At 37.7% G+C, this 21,992-nt stretch overlaps 1 protein-coding gene, 1 long non-coding RNA gene and 1 pseudogene across 14 annotated transcripts in view; 2 read left to right on the forward strand and 1 right to left on the reverse strand.

The window, feature by feature from the left end:
* Window positions 1-3,316, forward strand: part of THOC2 (THO complex subunit 2) — a 114,032-nt gene extending 110,716 nt beyond the window's left edge. For 8 of the 13 annotated variants that reach the window (XM_073879186.1, XM_073879192.1, XM_073879189.1 and 5 more), the window contains exon 39: window positions 398-3,316. Coding sequence is in view for 1 of the 13 variants with exons in the window: in XM_073879196.1 (XP_073735297.1) it covers window positions 2,502-2,516 (15 nt within the window). In the remaining 12 variants the exon portion in view is untranslated. Of the gene's footprint in view, window positions 1-241 lie in introns of all 13 variants that reach the window. The other 5 variants (XM_073879188.1, XM_073879193.1, XM_073879196.1 and 2 more) reach the window with 2 other exon arrangements.
* LOC112809364 (tyrosine-protein kinase Fer pseudogene) lies at window positions 212-1,027 on the reverse strand (annotated as a pseudogene).
* A 4,613-nt stretch (window positions 3,317-7,929) lies between the features above and the next one.
* LOC141370373 (uncharacterized) overlaps window positions 7,930-21,992 on the forward strand; it is a 213,686-nt gene continuing 199,623 nt past the window's right edge. The window contains exon 1 of the long non-coding RNA XR_012374365.1: window positions 7,930-7,972. This is a non-coding gene — a long non-coding RNA (uncharacterized lncRNA). The remainder of the gene's footprint in view (window positions 7,973-21,992) is intronic.

The raw sequence follows: 21,992 nt of genomic DNA on the forward strand, positions 1-21,992 counted from the left end.
AAAAGGTAGATCTGTGTTAACTCTTGCATTTAGCACCTCTGCTTTGTTATTTACAAACATTAAAGTGGCACATATTTTTAAAAAAATAAAAAAAACCAATAACCTTAGGAGAATGTTCCAGGTAATGTGGTATAAATGCATTGTTAATGAGAAGAAAATATTACTCTGCTGGAAGATAAGAGTCCTGAAGGCTGAGTTTGGCATTGTTTCATCACCATATGACTTTTCTTCTTGATGGCAGTTCTTTCTGAAGTTCACTGAACTTGGGGCCGTTTTCAAGTTTGTAATCCCAACACTTCAACATTGTATTGATAAATACGCTCTGGACACTGCTGAGAGACTGACATCCAGTATCTTCTTTCCACTTGCTCTTGTGCTTGCTGATTTGTCATTCCAGGGTATGGACAGACCCCTAAGCTGAAGGTCTCCCAGAGGAGGATGCCAAAGCTCCATGCGTCACTCTCAGAACGATATCTCCCATAATTAAGAGCTTCTGGTGCTGTCCATTTAATGGGAATCTGCTTTAAGTCAGAAGATGAATACACACCACCATCCTCTTGACGAGACATTCCAAAGTCACTGATTTTCAGAACATTATTTTCACCTCCAGGCAGTTTCTTGCAGCAAGGTCCCTGTGTATACAATTTTTACTCGAGATTCGCCATCCAGAAGCAGCATCTAATGAAAATTTCACTAACTGTTTTAGTTCATCCTTCTTTCTCAGAAAGGAGAGGAAATCGCCTCCTGGAACCAGTTCCTTAATGATACAGATAGGCTGTATTTGTGTGCGAACTCCTATAAGTTTGACAATATCGGGATGATTATATTGCTTGAGGATTTTGGCTTCTTGTAAAAATTTTAATTTCAGTTCCTGGGAAAGATCATCTTTACATGTTTTAATGGCAACAGCAGTTTTATCCTTTAATGTGCCCTTAAATATGTCAGCAAAAGTTCCCTTGCCCAGTAATTCTCCTACTGTGACATCATCATGATTGAGACCCCCATTTCTTTTTCTAGTTATGGCCATACTGATACCATGCTACTCTTTATTGCAACACTTTTTTTTTTTTTTTGCAATTTAAAAAATTGAGGTAAAATTTACATAACATATAAAATTTGGCATTTTAAAGTGGTTTTTAGTATATTCACTATGTTGTAGCCATCACCACTAATTCCAGAACATTTCCATCATCCCCAGAAGAGACCCCATACCCGTTAGCAGTCACTCCCAATTCTCCCCTTCCCCGCCCCTGGAAACAGCTAATGTACTTTCTGTCTCTATGGATTTGCCTGTTTTGGACACTTCATAAAAATGGAATCATGCAATATGTGGCCTTTTGTGTCTGGCTTCTTTCACTTAGCATCATGTTTTCAAGGCTCATCCATGTTGTAGCATGTATCAGAACTTCATTTCTTTTTATAACTGAATAATGCTCCATTGTATGAATGTGTACCACATTTTGTTTATCCATTCATCAGTGATGGACAGGAACAGTGATTTTTAAGTATTAAAATTGTAAGTTCAACATTAGTGTATCCACAATTATAATTGGTAATGTCAAGGTTATACATGGTGTGAACAGAATGCTGTATAGAAATGATGTGTAAATTATTTGTCAGCATTTCATGCAAGTGTGATTACTTTCCAAGGCCCTTCTAGCTCTGGTTTTATGAAATATGTGAATGTAGTATTTTCGTCAATAAAGTTTAATGCTTTAAGCATTAGTTTAAAATTTGAATGAGAACAATGTTAGGCAGATATGAAGTTATTTGCCACATGTTGTAATGATCATGTTTTGAATTTATTTCAATATGCAGTATTTGAAAATGTCAGTACATAAAGGAAAGGAAATGAGTATAGTTAAGTCAATATATTTTTAAAGCAATTTTTATAATTTAGCAGACATTGCATCTTAATATAAGTCACTATTAAAATCGTGTCCTTGTGAAAAATGTGATGTCATTTTTCTCTTTTTTTTTGTTGATCATGTAAAATCGGTTCCTTTTCATTGCTCTGTGTTCTGTTTACTTTTGACAAGCTATTGCTTGACCCTGTGGAATATTTTCTTGTTTCTATTTAATTTTATCCTCTCTCCCCTCCCCTGACTTCTCCCTCTCTCACAAACAAAATATTCAGTGTTCTTTTTTTTTTTAAACTTCTCATAGTGTGCCTATCTTTAATGGTTTCTGAGAGGGGGAAATGATGAGAAATACACAAATATTTCATTCTTATCTGGGGACTTATTAATTCAAGCCTTTGTTATTGACAGAACTCATTGATTTTTCTTTGTTTCGTAAATCTTCCTTCTTTCCTTCCTTCTTGTTTTCCTCCTTTCCTCCTCCTTCATTTCTTTCCTCCCTCCCTCCCTTCCCTCCTTTGTTTCTCCTTGCCTCCCTCTGCCCCTTTTTTCCATCCATTCCCCCTTCCCTTTCTTCTCCCTGCCTCCTTCCTTCTCTTTTTCCTTTCTTATCTATCAATATAATCACTTTGTTTCTTTCAGGTGAGATTGGAATGAAATTGTTCAGCCGTGACCAGAAATTTATTTTCCTGAGTAGATTGCCGAGAATTATGAATCAAGAGGGCCCATTTGCATCTTCTTAAGTTATTCAGTTATCTGCTTTATTGCTCCATGCCGAAAACTTAAAATTGTTGAGTTGTGCATTACTGTATTTAACTTGTTGCTTAGTTTCTACATGTTTATTTTCAGTAAATGGCTGAAAGTGTTAACTGTTCCATATTTTTAGCACAATGTGCTGCATACAGTTCCCAACAAGCGAATAAGGTTACATGTGTACAGAATTTCACTTTAGGTTAACTAAATATTGCCTGGGTTTAGTTGGGGTTTTTTTTGTTTGTTTTTTTTTCCCCAATCTGAAATGCTACCTTTTTATTGTTTGAAACTGAAAATAAACAATTATTGAACCATTTTGAATTTACCTCGTTTTAAAACTCAGTTTTAATTTATCATATGGCTTGTTTTTAATATTAGTCACTAAAAACAAAGTGGGAGCAGTGTCTTATGCAATGCTTAGGAATCATTTTATATAGTACGTGTACAACATTAAAACCTGTTTAAAAAAGAAAAAGGTACCAGCACTCACTTGTCCCTTGCCATTTTTTCTTGTAATTATGTCAGACAAATCGGGTGGGAAAACCGAAAGTTAATTATGTTTTAATTCTACAGCTACAGGAGCTTTGTATTGCTGAACTTTAGTCTGGAAAAGTTTCACAGTGACATTTTTAAAAGAAAATTTTTTTATCTACTGAATTCTACCAGTGTAACCTTTTTTCTAAATAAACAATAGTTTTCTCAAATGATTGTATATCATTGTGTATATTGTTGCTTATTCACAATAACTTAGTAAAGATAATTCAGTAAGGCTCCTAGCCCTTTCTTTTCTTTTCTGTCCTAGTCCATGGTCTACAATGTTTTCAAATGATATCCAATAATATGAAAAAATCTTATTTGCTCACCTCTGCACCTGGGGTAAACAGTGGGCTGAAACCATGCCTAAAATTATCCATTTACTCTTTAATTCTTTGGAACTGATGATACCCTATGCAAATTAATTTTTTTTTTTTTTAGAGAATGACAAGGCTCTAATTTTTTAAAGGATTGAGAAATGCTGAGCACATTTGAGAATTGGCAAAGGGATATAAATCTTGATGCCCCCTTTCAGGTAATTGTAATTTGCAAAAATTGATGAGCACAATAATTATGGGAGAATGATCCATTCAGTGACTATTGAGCACCCATAATGTGCCTGGCATAAAAAGAAATTATGCATTGTTAAAATGATTTTGACATTGAGAAAATAGCTATGGTTCACCTCAGAATCATTTGTCTGAAACATAGGGAGGAGCTCTCCAGTTATGTTGCATTCACATTTTAAAGAATACATGATTGTGAGTTTGAACTAGAAAGTTCACTACTTGCTTAGCATCAGGCTCTCTTCTCCTTGTCCCTCAAATTATTGAACATAGGTGAGCTTTGGTCATATCCTTGCTAGAAATGAATGAGGATGGAAAATACTAACTTTGGATTTAACTGTGCAAAAATAATTTATGTTGGAAGTAGGAAATCTGCATTTGTGTAGTGGTAGCTATTTTTAAACATCTACTCTGTTCTAGGTACAAAGGAATATTAAGACCCAACTCCTGTACCTAGGGTGCTTCCAATCTAGTTTGAGAAATAAGGGCCAAATGAGTGCTATTGGGGGTAAGCAAACTATTTCTGTAAAGGGCCAGATAGTAAATATTTAAGACATTACGGGCTGTGTATACCCTGTTGCAACTCCTTGGCTCTGCCATTATAGCATGAAAGGAGCCATAGGTGATATGTAAATGAGTAAGCATGACTGAGTTCTAGTAGAATTTCGTTTACAAAAACTGGCTATAGAGCCTCCTATAGAAGATTTATTTAAAAAATATTTGAGTGCCTCTTATGCACCAGAGGTGCACCAGAGGTATATAGCCTTGAGCACAACAAAGTCCCTGCTACCCTCATGTAACTTCCATTCTAGTCAATGGAGGCAAACAAATAATGTTGGATGGAGGGAGGTCCTCCGAGGAAATCTAAACCTAGGTGATGCAGGGCTTACTGCTCTGTATATAGAGGGATCATGTGGAGTGAAGAGGTGCAAAGCAGTATATTTTGAGGCAGTTATCACACTATGAATATTACTAAGTAATATGAGCAGGTGTCATCCTAACCCCTCCCCCCAAAATCTTTGAATGTTTTACATGAAAATCATGTAATATGCAGGATTTCTCTCTCAGGAACTAGGCTCTAAGCTGTATTGACTGGTGTCTTAAGCTTGCCATCTTTTAGAAAGGAGTTCTTACCTTTAGGCTCATAAATGGAGAATATCTACAGGACCCACCCCCCGAAATTTTTGTGGTATGTGCATTTTTTCTAGCTTTCAGTTCTCAAAAAGATTTTAAGGTGGCAAGTTTGTTTTTCTGGGTCTTGATCCGAAGAACTGTATATAAACACGTACAAGTAGCCCTGGACCCTCTCTTGAGCTGGTGAGAAGTTGGAAGACAGTCGTCCATCCATCTGCGTTGTCTTAAACGGTAGGGGCAAAAGTTAGAATATCTTGCCTTGTCTTGTCAGTGTACAAGTGATTTGCAGTTTATTGTTAGAAAATCACTGGTCCATGGTACAGGGCTGTTTTCTGTTTCCTGGAAGCACCTTAGCCAAGTACGGGTGGAAATTCTAGCAGCCTTATTTTTTTTTCCCCAGCAATTGTGTAATTATTTTATTTCTACCCTACCATGTTCCAAAAAGGATTTACGAAAATACATACAGTACAGTATTTAAGAAGTAAATGAGAAAATTTGATTTCTGGGTGAAATTAATACCTAAAGTGAAGTTAACACCCCAAAATGTCATGTATACCTGGGCCATGAATCAGTTCTGAGAAACTTGATAGGTCACACAGAGAAGGTGTGATGTGTCAGTTACAGGAATTACAGTGTCCATTAAATAAAAAACCAGTCATGGAGAAGAACATTTTCTGGCAATGTAACCCGAAAGAAACTTTTCCTTTGCATTCTCATAAGGAACAAGCCCTGTCTTTTCAGTAAACAAAACAAAGGGATGTATCTTGTAGTGGCCCTGAATATTAGCTGATGGCCAACACCTCAACTCATCCTGGTAAGTATATTTCTACAATGACACCAAAATATGTGTTCCAGGCACCCAGGTCTCTGATGATTTGGTTCAGTCCAGGAAAACGTTTTCGAATATTCAGGACAGGTTTTCTAAACTAGGATTTATGATGGCCTTACTTTTCATAAGCATGTTTGTAAAGATCAGAAAACTCATGCAACCGTTGTTTGGTTTCCATGATACAAGTAAGATAAACAAGATCTCATTAGTTTAAAAGCTGTGCCTGACCTTTGATTTTTTTGTTTGTTTTTATGGATACTGATCTCTAAGGCCTTAGGTAGAATGGATCTTATAATATTAGAGCCACTTAATATTCTGTCTTATCACTTATCAGAAGCATGGTTTAAATGTTTAATTTTTTAAATTGAAGTAACATTTCTAGAGACATTGTCAGGGCCAAAGAGATTTCACTGGACCTAGAGTTGAGAATAAAAAGAGGAGCTGCTTAAGAGATGGTAATTCATGCTAGTTGCATACGGATTTTGTTGGTATTTATAAATGCAAATTGACATAACTAAGAATGACAATAGAAGGGATATTGGAAATGTAACTAAAGGAAGTGCGACAACCTGAGAAGATCTGTATTAACGTAAGAATAATTGCTTTTTATTTCTGATTCTTAGATACTGTTTTACCTTCTAATGACCAGTTCCACATCAATCAGGCTAACAAAGCTTAATTCCTTTGATGTGTTGTTAAATAGGGGTGTTTAGTGGAAGAAGAAAAGAAGATTTTGGACACAGGGCACATAAATGCATCATTGCAAGTCAGAAGTAGCCTTCATTTAGGGAAGGATTAGGAGCTAGAAAATGACCTGGTACTTAACCTCTAGCTTAGTCTGACCTCTGGTTTTTGTCCTGTGACAGCTAGATGTCCTTAGATTTGAATATCAAGCTGATAAAGAGCTACTATCACCCATGTTCCCACAACATTTTAGCCGGAATGATATTATTGTCCTATATTCAAGGCCTTCATGATCCTAATTTCATGCAGTTTGTTGTGATGCTTATCTTCTAGGGTTACCTATATCATCATTATCAAAGAACATTTATGACATAATTTAAATATGCCGTTGCTAGTTACTATTATGCAGACACCTTTTGCGCTTTCCAGGATAATTGATCCAGGACATCAATAATAGAGAAAAGATCACGCTTACAAGATACAAGCAGGAAATGAAGTGTAAAACGAGTAAGGTATTCATACCACATGCAACTGGGGTCCTGTTACATTTTAAGATGATGGTGAGTACTCAGGGTAAGAATGACCTCAGACTAGGTGTGATTTGGGAAGTCTTGCTCTCAACAGGTTGATCTGGGAAGACTTCAGGAAGGATTGGATGGTCAGGAAGCCATTCTCAGGCGACAGAATGTTGAACTTGGAATTCAGACCCATTTTTGTATAGTGCAGAATCCTTGAAGTCAACCTGTTCCCCTGCTAGCGCAGGATTGGATCATATTTGAGAGGCAAATACTCCCTCTTTGGATACTGTTCCATGCTGCCTCAAGACTTTTTCCTTTTTTTGTCTTTCTTCATGACTAAGTCCGACATCACCAATCTTTTTATTGCTTTAATCAGTGTTAATCACATTTTTCATATCTTTACAGGTAATTGAAAAGTTACTGCCTGTATGTCAAGATGATTTCCCTTATCTGTTTCCTCTGAGTGGGGATGAGCTCCACTTGAATGTCCTTGCCTGGTCTTCACAGTGCCCTTTTGTTAATGAATTAAATCTAACAATACATTAAAGCACATAAAGAGGACCTAGTAGTGGCAGGTACTCAGTAACTGTTAGCAATTTTATGTAGTGATAATATTTATACCAGTAGTTTGCAGACTGGGAATCTGATATCAGAGTTAGAATTAATTGGGAAACTTTAGGTTCTGCATTCCAAATATACTGAATTAGATTATTTTGGAGTGGGGGCCTGGAGTATTTTTTAACACAGTTCCTCAGGTGATTCTAATGTAGGGACGGTATTTGGGGATCACAGTTCAACCAGCCTGCAATCCTGACCTCTCTGTTCTTACCTCAATTAGAAACAACACATCAGAAGCTTCTTATTTCTGAGGGTAGTAAGTGTTAGGCTCCAGGGACAACTCATCTTTGGCAGGAAGTATTTTAAAGATAAGAGTAACAACCCCTGTCCTGGGATCAGAGTTCATCAACTCTGCTAGCCCGTGCTGCCCTTGTTCATTCTGACTCCCTGCCTTCTCCAGCCTACCTTCACTGACCTTCCTGGATCTAAGTTCTTGTTAACCTAGACGTATATTGTCAGCAAGCATCGACTATCAAGGTAAGATGTATGGAGTTCAGAGCTGCTTTTGATACCACTTGTACTTTCTCCTTTAACTTTCATCTGCAGTGGGTCATTTTTCTATGGTGGTTGTGTTCAGGGCTGGGTTTTGTCCTCCATTCCTTTTCCTTGCATAATATCCTGATGTTTGTGGAGGGGGGTTGCATAACTGTTTAATAATTCAATGCTATAAATTTCTCTTTAACCACTGCTCTAATTGCATCCCACAATTTTAATATGTGGCATTTTCATTTTCATTCAGCTCAAAATATTTTCCACCTTCCCTTATGATTTATTCTTTGACCCATGTGTTATTTAGAAGTGTTTTAATTTCCAAATATTTGCAAAATTTCTCAGATACCCTTCTGTTAATTGATACGTAGTTTAGTTCTGTTGGTCAAAGAACATACTTTGAATTATTTCAATTCTCTTACATTTACTGAGGCTTATTTTATGGCACAGTAGCTGGTCTACCATGGTGAATACTCCATGTGCATTTGAAAAGAATGTGTATTCTGTTTTTGTTGGATGTAGTGTTCTATAAATGCCAGTTAGGTCTAGTTGGTTGGTGGTGTTCCAAATATTCTGTGTCCTTGCTGATTTTCTGTCTGCTTGGTCTGTCAGTTGCTGAGAGAGGTGTATTGTAATTTGAAAATAATAATTGTGGCTTTATCTTATTTCTTCTTTTGGTTTTGTCAATTTTTGTTCTATGTATTTTGAAACTTTGTGATTAGGTGCATACACATTTGGGATTATGTACTCTTGGTGAATTGACCCCTTTATCAAAATGAAATATTCTTTATTTCTGATAATATTCCTCATTCTAAAATCCATGTCAAAATTAATGTAGTTTCTCCAGCTTTCTTCTGATTCCATTTGCAGGGTGTATTTTTTCCATTCTTTTTTTTAAATATTGAAAATGGGTTTCTTATTAATCCAATTTGACAATCTCTGCCTTTTAAAAAATATTTAAGATTTATTTATCTGAGAGAGAGAGAACATGCGCATGTGTGCAGGGGGAAGGGTGGGGGGAGAGAGAGAGAGAGAATCTCAAGCAGACTCCCTACCAAGCAGGGAGCCCGATGGGGGGCCCTATCCCATGACCGCGAGATTATGACCTGAGCAGAAATCAAGAGTCAGATGCCCAACTGACTGCACCTCCCAGGCACATCTATCTATCTGTCTGTCTGTCTATCTATCTATCTATCTATCTATCTATCTATCTATCTAATTTATCTATCAAGTGATCTTCATGCCAGCGTGGGGCTCAGACTCATGACCCTGAGATCAAAAGTTGTATGCTCTACCAACTGAGTCAGCCAGGTGCCCCAACAATCTCTGCCTTTTAATTAGGGTGTTTAGACAATGCATTTAATGTCATTATTGATGTGATTGGGTTTAAATCTGATATCTTGCTATTTGTTTTCTATTTGTCCCATCATATCTTCCTTTTTTTCCTGCCTTCTTTTAGATGGATTGTCCTTCAGTTTCCTCATTGGTAAAATGAGGCTAATAATAACAGTCATTTCAATAAGGTACTCCTAAGGATTAAATGAGATAATTTTTTTTTTAATAAATGTCTCACATTTGTTTTTTTTATTTATTTTTTTAAAAGATTTTATTTATTTATTTGAGAGAGAGAATGAGAGAGAGAGAGAGTACATGAGCGGGGGGAAGGTCAGAGGGAGAAGCAGACTCCCCGCTGAGCAGGGAGCCCGATGCGGGACTCGATCTTGGGACTCCAGGATCATGACCTGAGCCGAAGGCAGTCGCTTAACCAACTGAGCCACCCAGGCGCCCCTAAATGAGATAATTTTTTTTAAAGATTTATTTGAGAGAGAAAGCGCACAAGCGGGGGGAGGAGCAGAGGGAGAGGGACAAGCAGACTCCATGCTGAGTGCAGAGCATGAAGGGAGGCTCTGTCCCAGGACCCTGAGATCATGACCTGAGCCAAAGTCAGAAGCTTAACCAAGTGAGCCACCCAGGTGCCCCAAATGAGACAATTTATACATCGATGCTTGGCACATATTTATATAGAGCTCTAATTTTTTTAAATCAAAGGATAGAGAACTCCTTAGGATGTCAACTCTGCAAAGGTTTTCGGTTCTAGAGCTATTAAGTACATATACAGATGAGTTACGTAGTTGTCTACAGGAGTAGTTTGGGCACTGAAAGGTCCTGATTCCAAAATATCTCCCCTACTGGCCAGCTGTGGTGTGTGAAATTTTCACAAGTACGGATTTTTTTTTTTTTTTTTTAACTTAAATAGCCTACTTTGAAGAACGTTAGCTATTAAGATCGTGAGGGCCAGCAGCAGTTGCCGGCAGAGGCCTGCGCTCCGGGAGCGCGTGGGACGGGCGGGTGCCATGGGAGCGCTGGGGGGAGGGCGGGGGGGCACAGGTTGCCGAGAGGCGCCTGGAGGCCGGGGTGGGAAGGCTCGGCGGGCCAAAGGCCGCGGCGGGAGTGCAGACTGGGCCGGCCGCGCAGGAGGAGTGGGAGGCGCGGGGAGAGGCGCTTTTCCTCTGGCTTTCTCTGAAGCGCCTGCCTGCCACCCAAGGGGCTTTTCCTCTGGCCGAGGGTGGGGCTCCAGGTGCGCGCGAAAGACACCGATCAGCCCCTCCTTGGTATTTTCTCAAGTCTTCATTTCTTTAAGAGCGCAACAGGTGTGAACTCCCTCTCGCCGCCACCCTTGTACCTGCGCTAGGTGTTTCTCAGCAGCGGACGCCACCTATATGCCCCATCTCGGGCCCCGCCCCAGTGTCCGCCTGTAAGATTAGCAGCTGGCCCTGCCCAGCAGAAGCCCTGACTGTACAGACTCACTCCCCGGGCGCGGCCACAAGTAAGGATTTTATAGGAACTTCTGGAGATGTGCATATCCTTTAAGAAAGGGATTATGGGAGGAGTCAACCAATTTTCTCAGGAGCACTGAAGCACAAATGATTTCTGATGACCCCATCATGCTCCCATATTCCCTAGGAAAACATTGAGAGGTTTTGCTTTAGGCAAAATTCAGAGAAAGGGACACAGCCTGAGGCTGTGAGAGTACCACAGTGGGCAGCTCAGATGGCTACTTGAAGGTAAAAGGAGAGGTGGGAAATTTGCCCAAATGGACCTGGCGCAGTTGGTGGTTTTATTTTGTGCCAGTTTGTGAAGTTAAGCTTCTGGTTTTTGTATTTGAGGCTTTCCTTCAGTTTCATTGTAAGAGGAATATGTCACAATTGATACTTAATTGTTTGACCTATGCAGTAGTTGACTTGGTCATATTTTATATTTTATTCACTTCCAAAAAATGAGGGCTGGTTTGGAAGTCTAATTTAGTAGGTTGGGAACAGTTGTGCTTTCCCATCTTTTGCTTCTTCATTGAGGATTTGTTTGGTTTCTGTGGCTTCTTCAACACTCATCTAGACTATAAGCTTCACAATTGCAGGACTGTTGTTTAATGCCAGCACCTACCACATGGCACAGGGTACTCAATAAATATTGGACCCAGGGGTGCCTGGCTGGCTCAGTCAGTAGATTGGTTCTGAGGTAGCTCCATGGTTGAGGTAGATTTGCAATCTATAGGCTTTTGCAAGCTGATCAGAGACCCTAACCACCCTTTGTTATGGGAAAATATGTTCTGCTTTCCCAACAGTTGACATACAAATAAATTTTGGAACACAACCCATTGAAAAATTGGAGATGATTGGTAGACTAATTCATCCATGCTTTTTTCGCCAGGAAGCCCAAGTAAATAGATTTCCAGATTGGTCTGTATATAACAATGAGTGCCACTGCTTTTCTATAACTCTGGACAAATAGCAGAGAAGGTTTTTCTTTTCAAGGTTGATATAATTATCATTATTATTTAAAAAAATCTTTTTAGAGAGAGAGGGGCAGAGGGAGAGAGAGAATCTTAAGCAGGCTCCATGCCCAGCTCATGAACCCAACATGGGGCTCAATCTCACAACCCTGAGATCATGACCTGAACTGAAATCAAGAGTCGAGACACTTAACCAATTGAGCCACCCAGACCCCCCAAGGTTGATATAATTATTTTTGATGGAATATGAATTGGCTAAAGAAAATTCTGGGGGCTCCTGGGTGGCTCAGTCAGTTAAGCATCTGCCTTCGGCTCAGGTCATGATCCCAGTGTCCTGAGATCGAGCCCTACCTTGGGCTACCTGCTCAGTGGGGGAGCCTGCTTCTCCCTCTCCCTCTGCTCCTTCCCCTGCTTGTGTTCTCTCTCTCTGACAAATCAACAAAATCTTAAAAAAAAAAAATTCTTTCTGGTTACTTTATTTTGGTGGTAGTTGGGAGGGATATTAGTTTAGAGCAACTTAAAAAAAATACTGGAGTTCAACTTTTTTCAAATACATTTTTTTCTCTTTATAATCAAAATAACATTCATTGAGGCAATTTACATGACAGATTTCCCAGGGTCTCTTTCATTGTTCAACTTTGTTGGCAGACATAAAATGTAGATGTCTAATGTCCTAAGAACTAGGATAGGCTAACCTTTGAAGAAAGAACATTATGGGTAAAGATATCTGCCAGAGGGACCTTTCATGCCATCAACTCCCAATTATTTTAGAGCTGGTATGTTGAAAGATGAAGTCATTAGGAATATTTTAAGAGCCACATCTCACTGTTCCCTGTGGGATATGTCCAGGAAATTCTGACTCTGCCTACTGGCCCAAATAGAGTTTAAATTCTTTCTCAAAGTAAGAAATACTTTGCGTTCTTTGTCTTGGTGAAACATTACAGCTGCTGAGGTATGAAATAATTGATTTGCTTTTACGTTTAGTCAGAAAGCTTCCTTAGGACGTTTTTAAACCATAGTTCAGTTAACAAAAGTTCCACTTACCTACAGCATTTGAACATATTCAGTGGCTTAACTGAGATACATGCTAAAATTAAAGTGGCAAACGAATTTCCATTAAAATTCTGATTCATGTAGCTTAGGTAGATGTTAGCACTGTTAAGAGTATGTTTTCTTTTGAGGAAGGATGGTAGGATACTTTGTTTTAGTGGGGAGGGAGTACAGGTTTGGTCAGGGAGAAGGTGAAGTAAGATGGCAAGCATTTCAGATTTATTCATTTATTTTTTAGTAATCTCTACACCCAAGGTGGGGCTTGAACTTACAACCCTGAGATCAAGAGTCACATGCTCTTCCGACTTTAGCCAGCCAGGTACCCCAAGATGGCAAACATTTTTATAGGTGCTAAAATGAAGCATAGCAACATTCATTTTCCGCCCCCCCCCCCCTTTTTAACCAAAGGCCTTTAGAGGTCAGAGATCAAGTAGCCTGTAAGCTAAACTTCTTCACTATCCTAGGTACTCCTGGTTCACTTTACACAATAAATGTTTCTGGAAAGCACTCTAGAGTGTACACATACATAAATCAAATAATTTTCTCATTGACAGCAGTTTCACTTCTGATCTTTGTCAACAGATTATAAAACTAACCCAGTCAGATAGTTAACACAGAAGGAGATTCTATTGTTTTAGGGAACTCTGGTGAATTATTTCATGAAACAAAGAAGCTTTAGGATAATGTGTACGCTTGTGTCCTATATTTAAATTACATATATGGGCCTTCCTAAAAGTGAGGACTGGCTATATTTTCTCTAATTTATTTTCTCCACATATTCCCCCCTAAATTCTAGAAACCAAATTTTCTTGCTTCATTTTTTCATTTTGGTTATTTGTTGTACCTTATAACAATTATAGAGCAATCATTCATTCTACAAATGTTCATTGTTCATGTAGGATTGCGATGTGGGAGCACAGGAGGAGTGAGAGGTTGGAGGAAGAGGGGTTCAGGGAAAATTGCTTGGGGTTGGTGATGTCTATAAAAGCACAAGCCTCAGACAAAGTAATTCATTAGCACATGCCAAAGTTTTATTCAACCAATTAATGAAAGAATCAGCAGATACACAAGAATGCTTCTTCAAAGAGCATTTGAAAAACAGGGATTAATTTAATCAGTTGGGAAAAGAATGCCAAAATAAGATGACTAAGTTAGATTAAAAACTGACTAATGTTTTATAGTGCAATAAACTGAAACTTTTGGGGTTATTTACTGAACCAAGAACCCTCCAAAAAGTAAATCACATTTTGGTAGTTTTCTACATGTTAACCTCTAACTTTATAAGACTAAAATTCTCTGGACCCTAATTAGTTGTGGATTGTTAGTCAAAGGTACAAACCTAGAGGGAGAGAACTGACAGGCTTATTAGAAAATTTGCTGCCATGATATTTAATAAGTTTTGCAATCATCATTTTTCCTTATTTTCAAGTTTTAGATTAAGTTTTCTTATATAGTCTTATGCAACCTTGGACAATAATTCTTTAAGAGTGGTCTTGGGCACACACAACAAAACTGATCTTATTGTGGTTTTGTGTCAAGATAATTAGTTGGGCTTCTTGCTTAGTTAGTAATTTTCTCTAATTCTTAGAGGTAATGGAAATTAGATATAGCCCCAATAGGGTAGATGATATTGTTCAGTTATTTACTCCCCACCTTTCCTGTAAGAGGATTATGTATCCTTGCCTATTGCCAGGTGACTTGCCATGCCTCTTGTGGGAGGAATACAGATTTGACTTTGGGCACAACTGACATGCTTTGGCAATAGAGTGTGAGTGGATATGACATGCCACATCCAAGCAGAGGTTTAAAGTGATTATGTGGTTTGGCTTAACCTCTTATTTTAGCCCTTTGCAAAGATAATAGTATAGCCCAGGTAAAGGCCTCAGGCTGGGTGCTAGAATGAGAAGACATTTATATCTGTGGATTAAGGCTAAGAAGAACTGAGCACAGTTGCAACTGACCTGCCATAAGGCCCCAGCTTACATGTAATATGAGCAAAAAATAAAGGTTGTAAGCCACTGAGATTACCCCCTAGGTTAGGAACAAGACAAGAATGTCCACTCTCTCTGCTTCTGTTCAACACTGTACTAGAGTTCTAGCCAGGGCAAGTAGACAAAACAGTGAAATTAAAGGTATCTGAATTGTGAAGGAAGGAGTAAAACTATCTCTATTTACAGATGACATGATTTATCATATAGAAAATCCTAAGGAATCCACTAATAACTATTAGAACTAATAAAAGGGTTCCACAAAGTTGTAGGATACAGAATTAATATAAAAATCAATTATATTTTTATACAATAGCAATGAGCAACCTGAAAATGAAATTAAGAAAACAATTCCATTTATAATAGCATCAAAAAGATTAAAATATGTAGGAATAAATTTAACAGAGTGTAACCTTATGTTTTTAGGCGTATAGAACATTATTGAAAGAAATTAAACATGAAGCAAATAAATAGAAAGACATCCTATATTCATTAAGATGGCAGTACTTCCCCAATTGATCTATAGATTCAACCCAATCCTTAACAGAATTCCAATTAAAAAATGGACAAATGATCTGAAATGATTTTTCCAAAGAAGATATAGAAATGGCCAATAAGCCCACAAAAAGATGCTCAACATCATTAGCTCTCAGGCAAATGCAAATCAAAACCACAATGAGATACCACACCCAGTAGAATGGCTATAATAAAAAAGACAGATAATAATAAATGTTGACCAGGATGTTGAGAAATGAGAACTTTCATATGTTGTTGGTGGGAATGTAAAATGGTGCAGGCGCTTTGGAAAAGAGTGGCTGTTGCTCAAATGGTTAAACATAGAGTTATAATTTGATCTACCAGTTCTCCTAGGTATATACCCAAGAGAATCAAAAACATTCTTCCACACAAAAATCTGGATACAGATGCTTATAGCAGCATTATTCATAATAGTAAAAAAATGAATGAATAAACAAAATAGGGTATATCCATACTATGGAATATTATTTGGTCATAAAAAGGAATGAAGCTATAACATGAACCTTGAAAATGTTATGCTAAGTGACAGAATCTAGTCTCAAAAGACTATATATTATATGATTTATGTGATGCAAAATGTCCAAAATAGGCAGATCTATAGACTTTGAAAGTGGTTTCTAGTTCTGGGGGAATTAAGGGGAATGATGTAGCTAAAGGGCATTGGGTTTTTTCTTAGGGGTGATGGAATGTTCTAAAATTGATTATGGTACTGATTGCAAAATTCTTTCTATATACTGAAAACCATTGAACTGTACAATTTAAGTGTGTGAATTATGTGGTATGTGAATTATATTCAGTAAAAGCATTACCCCAAAAAGGTCAGTTTTTGGACAGTGCATGTGAACTTGATTATGCTTCTATCCATCCTGAGGGATATAGTAGCTGAGATATACATATTAAAAACATTTGGCCTATAAAAAATACTGGTGGAATTGGAGCTTCTCTTTATTTGGAAACTTTTCTCGTATTGTGGGTTTGATGACAAGAAAACTTATAATAATGTTGATATAATTTTAAATTATAAAACAGAGGCTTCCAGTAATTGTGGAGGAATGAAGTGGTCATGTGTAACTTCTTGCAGATAACAATTACAAAAATTGATTTAAAAAACTTAAGACACTGGGAAGTACCCAAAATCAGAAGAAAAAAACACCACAACTGCAAAGAGTGAGTTGTGAGTTTGTGGCTTTCTGGTCCGAAGACATTTCCTGATCCCTATGGCTATGACTAGAAGAAATTGCAGTGGAAAAACATAGCCTTATTGGCTCAAGGTACCTTTCAGGGCTGGAAAATTAGCTGGAAATTTAAAGAGGGAAATTCTGGCAGCAAGAGGAGTATAGAAAGAATGACACCCGAATTCCAAATATAAATTCTCCCCAGATTCTTTTTGACAGCTAAACTATGCATGTATAGGAGAGGATTCATGAGACCCAACACAAAATAGGTAAAGACCAGAGAGAAATCTACACTTGAAATATGGAGCTACAGAGAGCAAGATCTGTGTATTTGTTGCCTTTTTTTGGGTAGGTTTTTGGTTTAACTTTTTAAATTTTTTAAATTTTATTTTTTGAAAACGATTTTATTTGAGAGAGATAGAAGGCATGAGCCAGGGGGGAAGGGCAGAGGGAGAAGCAGGCTTCCCAACGAGCAGGGAGCCTGATGGGGGGCTCTGCTGAAGGCAGGCGCTCAACTGACTGAGCCACCCAGGCACCCCTAACTTTTATTTTATTTATTTTTATTTTTTTTTAAAGATTTTATTTATTTATTTGAGAGAGAATGAGTGAGAGAGAGCGCACATGAGAGAGGGGAGGGTCAGAGGGAGAAGCAGACTCCCCACTGAGCGGGGAGCCCGATGTGGGACTCGATCCTGGGATTCCGGATCATGACCTGAGCCGGAGGCAGTTGCTTAACCAACTGAGCCACCCAGGTGTCCCTAACTTTTTTTTTTTTTTTAAAGATTTATTTATTTGAGAGAGAGTGAGAGCACAAGCGGGAGGGTCAGGGGGAGAGGGAGAGAGAATCTCAAGCAGACTCTGCCCTGAGTGCACAGCCTGATGTGGGGCTTGATCTCAGGACCCTGAGTTCATGACCTGAGCTGAAATCAAGAGTCGGATGCTTAAGTGACTGTACCAGGGGCGCCCCTATTTGGCTTAACTTTTAAAAAATTATTTTTATTTATATTTAAAAAATCAACTTTATTAAAGTTTATTTTACGTTGTGTTTTTTTTTCCTTTTTTATTTGGAAACAATTATAAATCCACACGAAGTTTCAAAAAATAGTACAGAGAGGTCTGTGTACCCTTCTCCCAATTTCCCCCAATGGTTACATCTTACGTAACTGTGGTACGGTATCAACACCATGAAATTGACATAGATAGAATATGTGTCTGTAATTCTGTGCCCTTTTGTTGTGGATGTATATTAGGGTAACCACCAGTACAATCAATATGCAGAACTATCCTGCCACCACAAAGATCTCCCTTGTGCTACCCTTTAATTAGTGATATTCACCCTTCCCCTCCCCACCATCCCTAACCTCTGATAACCACTAATCTGTTTTCCATCACTGCAGTTTTGTTACATGGAGAATGTTATATAAATGGAATAATATAGCATGTGAATTTTTTTGACCCTATGAGATTGGCTTTTTTCACTTAGCATAATTCCCCTGAGATACACATGTTTTCAATATTTCATGCCTGTTTGTTTCTGATTAATATTTCATGGAACAGATATACCACAGTTTATTTAACAATTCACCTATTGAGGGATATTTTGGTTCGCAGTTTTTGGCTATTACAAATAAAGCTGCTAGGGTGCCTGGGTGGCTCAGTCGTTAAGCGTCTGCCTTCGGCTCAGGTCATGATCCCAGGGTCCTGGGATCAAGTCCCACATCGGGCTCCCTGCTCAGCAGGAAGCCTGCTTCTCCCTCTCCCACTCCCCCTGCTTGTGTTCCTGCTCTCGCTGTCTCTCTCTGTCAAATAAATAAATAAAATCTTTAAAAAAAAAAAAAGAAAATAAATAAAGCTGCTGTGAAGGTTCATGTACAGGTTTTTGTGTAGATGTAAATTTTCACTTTTCTGGGAATAAATGCCCAGGAATATAATTGCTGGGTTGTATGGTAGTTGAATGTTTGGTTTAATAAGAAACTGCCAAACTATGATCATTGATTTCATATTCCCATCAGTAATGTATGAGAGATCCTGTTGTTCCATATATTTACCAGCATTTGGTAATGTCACTCTTTTTTATTTTAGCTGTTCTAACAGGTGTGTATTTATATCTCATTGTAGTCTTAATTTGCATTTCTTTAATGGCTAGTGATGTTGAAAAATAATTTTAAAAATAACTTATTGAAGTGAAATTCACACATTATTTGAAGGTTGACAATTCAGTGGCATTTAATACATATATGTTGTGAAATCACCACCTCTATCTCATTCCAAAATATTTCCATCACTCCATAGTAAAAATTCTTATCCATTAAGTGGTTTCTCCTCAGTTGCGCTCCTCCCAGCCCCCTGGCAATCACCAATCGGCATTCTATCTCTATGGATTTACCTATTCCAGGTATTTCATATAAATGGATTCATATAATATATGACCTTATTGTCTGGCTTCTTTCATTTAGCGTAATGTTAAACTTACAATCCATGTTGTGGCAGAGATCAGTACTTCATTCCTTTGTTGAGACCTACTGTCTGTATATACCACAATTTATCTGTTCATCCATTGATGGACATTTGGGCTGTTTCAACCTCTGCTATTGTGAATAGTGCTGCTGTGAACATGTAAGCACATGTACTTATTTGAGTACCTGTTTTCAGTTCTTTTGGGTATATATCTAGAGGTGTGTTCCCCCCCCCGCCCCATTTTAACTGTATGCATTCCCATCTGTGCTTAGATGGAGCAGCAGAAAACTGAAGCCTGTGGACTTGCAGTGCCAGTAGACAGAGTGTAAGGCCAGCAGGACAGCTGGTAATTAGGTGTAAAACCTTAGAGGCAAGGAAGCCACAGAAAGGCTGAGCCTCATCTCTGTCCAAATTCTTGGCTGACTGTCAAATTACATGGGCCCGTGGGAGACGCCACAGGGAGTCAGGCTAAAAAACAAAGCGGGTAGCTATAAGAACAAACCAAATATATCATTTGCTGCATACCACAAAGAACACAAAATTTGCAGTTTGAGTTCAGGTATGTTAACTGTCTCCTAGAATAAAAACCCAATAATTATAAGAATACATCAGAATCCAGAGTCACTGCAACATATTTTGTGTAATGTCTAATTTTCAACCAAAAATACTGGACATTGACAGAAACAGAAAAGTGAGACTCAGGCCTAGGGAAAAAGGCAGTCAATAGAATTGACTATTAATTCTAAGTGGGTCCAAATATCAGACTTAGCAGACAACGGCTTATCTATTATGAATCTATTTGAACATTCAAAGAATTAAAGGAAAATTTTCAAAGAATTAAAGGAAAATGTGTTATCAATGAATGAGAACATGACAATAGGGATTTTGAAGCTACCACAAAAAACAAATAGATACTCTAGAGCTGAAAAACACAATAACAAATAAATTTACTAGAGGGGCTCAACAACATATTGAAGATGGCAGAAGAATTAATGGACTTGATTTCATATATATATTTCATACATATATAAATTTGAAGAACAGAGAGGACTGAAGCAAAATGAAGAGACAACAGTCCAATGTATTGGTAATTGATATCCCATAGAGGAAAGAGGAAAAAGGGCAGAAAAAAAATATTTGAAAAAAGAGTGGCTGAAAAGTTTAAAGGATCTCAAACACACCTAATTATTTCTAGCATCTTCTTTGTTGTGTTTTGCAATAGGTTACAAAGTGGAGGAGCAGGCCTTTGGTGCTACCTAGTGGCCATTTGGAAGTGACAATAATTTTGATATAAACACCTTGATAATTTTAATTCCTTGAATCTCGGAATTTGTGGCTTGTCTCAGAGAAGGGCAACATCAACAAGAGTTTCCAGTTAATAGCACAGATGCCCCAAAAAGGAAATGGCCACAGCCTTGTCTGTGTTATTAATCAGGAAAAAATACTTTGTAATAACTAAAAGAAAAAAATAGATGAGTAATTTCAGCTACTTTATAATTGGAAGCCCATACTCTATTTAATTACAGTCATTTATAGTTTTAAAGTATGCAAAATCAGCACAAAAACAAGAACAGTAACAGATCTTTTTGAGCAATTGTATTTGGGTATGGTGAGAAAAACAAACTTTTGTCATCTGGGTAGAACATGCAGAAAGTAAATAACATTTTACACCCTCATGGTTGAGAACAAACCATATACTCAAAGACCACTTTTCTTTCTGAGTTACCAGTCCTCTACTATATATATCTTCTGTTTTTAAAATCAAATAGTTTTAATAGACTTCAATATGTACATATCTAAATGCATGCACTAAACAATGATACATGACCACACTAAAGCTTTAAACATTAGCTTTAGAAGTTAATCTTAAAAGTCTTACAATATTTTGTAAGACTTTTAATCGCCTGGATTTTCCATTGTAATCTAAATGTTATGAAGAACAAATACATTTATATATTAATGAGTCAATTAAAAATGAAATTTTATGGTGACCAAATATTTTCACTTTTTCTAGCTCTCTTTAATTTCTTTAAAAATTGTTGCACTTAGATAATGCAATATTCCGCTTGCATTATATTCTTCAATGTAATAAAATCCGGGAGAAGGCATTTAATTTTTTAAATACCAAATTTACCAAATCACTGATTTGTGGGAAGATTCATTTTGATAGAGAATATTAGATGAACTTGGAAATGTATGTTAACTTTTATTTATTTAAAAATATTAAAAATGCTTCACAGAAGTTTTCAGTAGTGCTTTTTTATGATTAGTAGTTACTAGGTTGATATGTCTTCCTCTCTCTCTCTCTCTCTCGCGTGCGCGCGCTTGCTTTCTACCTTTCCTTTTCTTTCTTTCCTTTCTTTTTTTATTATTATGTTAATCACCATACATCACATCATTAATTTTTGATGTAGTGTTTCGTGATTCATTATTTGTGTATAACACCCAGTGCTCCATGCAGAACGTGCCCTCTTTAATACCCATCACCAGGCTAACCCATCCTCCCACCCCCCTCTCCTCTAGAACCCTCAGTTTGTTTTTCAGAGTCCACTGTCTCTCATGGTTCATCTCCCCCTCCGATTTTCCCCCCTTCATTCTTCCCCTCCTGCTCTCTTCTTTTTTTTTTGTAAACATATAACGTATTATTTGTTTCAGAGGTACAGATCTGTGATTCAACAGTCTTGCACAATTCACAGCGCTTACCATAGCACATACCCTCCCCAATGTCTATCACCCAGCCGCCCCATCCCTCCCATCCCCAACCACTCCAGCAACCCCCAGTTTGTTTCCTGAGATTAAGAACTCCTCATATCAGTGGGGTCATATGATACATGTCTTTCTCTGATTGGCTTATTTTGCTCAGCATAACACTCTCCAGTTCTATCCACATCATCGCAAATGGCAAGATTTCATTCCTTTCGATGGCTGCATAATATTCCATTGTGTGTGTGTGTGTATATATATATATATATATATACACACCACATCTTTATCCATTCATCTGTTGATGG

The sequence above is a fragment of the Callorhinus ursinus genome, unplaced genomic scaffold (genome assembly GCF_003265705.2).
Source record: "Callorhinus ursinus isolate GAN/ISIS: 27379988/994484 unplaced genomic scaffold, GSC_fseal_2.0 scaffold33, whole genome shotgun sequence".
Taxonomy (NCBI): Eukaryota; Metazoa; Chordata; class Mammalia; order Carnivora; family Otariidae; genus Callorhinus; species Callorhinus ursinus.